General features: G+C 37.9%; 1 protein-coding gene across 1 annotated transcript; it reads right to left on the minus strand.

Moving 5' to 3' along the window:
* Positions 1 to 228: 228 nt before the first annotated feature.
* Positions 229 to 666, minus strand: LOC141518651 (small ribosomal subunit protein uS8-like). The gene has a single exon (XM_074230864.1). It carries the CDS (start codon positions 651 to 653, stop codon positions 261 to 263), a length of 393 nt encoding a protein of 130 aa, XP_074086965.1. The 5' UTR covers positions 654 to 666; the 3' UTR covers positions 229 to 260.
* Positions 667 to 1,002: the final 336 nt, after the last annotated feature.

Below are 1,002 nucleotides of genomic sequence, written 5' to 3' on the forward strand. Positions count from 1 at the left end.
TCTCTCTCTCTCTCTCTCTCTTTCTCCCCCTAGCCCTTCCTATGTCTTGTAACCTTTTTTAATAATTTTTTTTTATTTCTACCCTTGCTTTCCCAAGTCTGAATAATGATTCCTCATAGGCAGAACTGAACTCAAGTAACCAATGGTTACAGACAAATGATGTGCTTAGGGTCACATAGCCAGTATATGTCAGAGTCCAAACTTGAACTTAGGCTTTTTTTTCCACTGGAGCATTTTATTTGTATATATGTTTTACACTCTTAGAAAAAGAATCCCAGGATTTTTCCTCCTATGTGTTTTCGTCTTGCTTCCTCATGGTCCATGATACCAGCTGAGGTTGTAAGCACAATGAACCCAAACTGAAGGGATGGTAGCAGATTATTCTGCCACTTTTCCAGATCTTTCATTTGAACATCAAATCTGGGGTTGATTACACCACACTTGTTTAATCTGCCCATGAGGTTCACAACAATTTTTCCTGCTCTATGATCATCAATAATCTCAAATTCACCAATGTAACCATGTTTCATCATCACAGTTAAGAACTGGACGATTACTTTAGAGCACGACCTAATGAGAAACTGGCATTTTCCTCGCTTTTCTGCATTGTTGATGCTTTTGAGAGCATCTGCCAGGACATTCATGTGCACCATGGTGGCGGCGCTGCAAGATGGTGGAAAGAGCGAACTTAGGCTTTCTTGACTGATATTTAATATATGCCAGATTTAATAATATATATATATATAATATGATGGTTTATATTTTCTTAGTATTTGAGGATTACAAAGGGTTTGCCTACATTATCCCATCACAACTGTATGAGATCTAATGTGTAAGTTACAGATGAATAAACAGGCTTAGCAAGATGAGGTACCTTTCTACCCAGGACCACAGAGCTAGTATTAATGACAGTGGTTGTGATTAGTCTGTTAAGTTCTGCTGCAGAAATCCTGGAGCTATATAACTTCAATTCACACCTAGACATATTACTCAACACTTGAA

Source organism: Macrotis lagotis, chromosome 1, assembly GCF_037893015.1.
Source record: "Macrotis lagotis isolate mMagLag1 chromosome 1, bilby.v1.9.chrom.fasta, whole genome shotgun sequence".
NCBI classification, from domain to species: domain Eukaryota; kingdom Metazoa; phylum Chordata; class Mammalia; order Peramelemorphia; family Peramelidae; genus Macrotis; species Macrotis lagotis.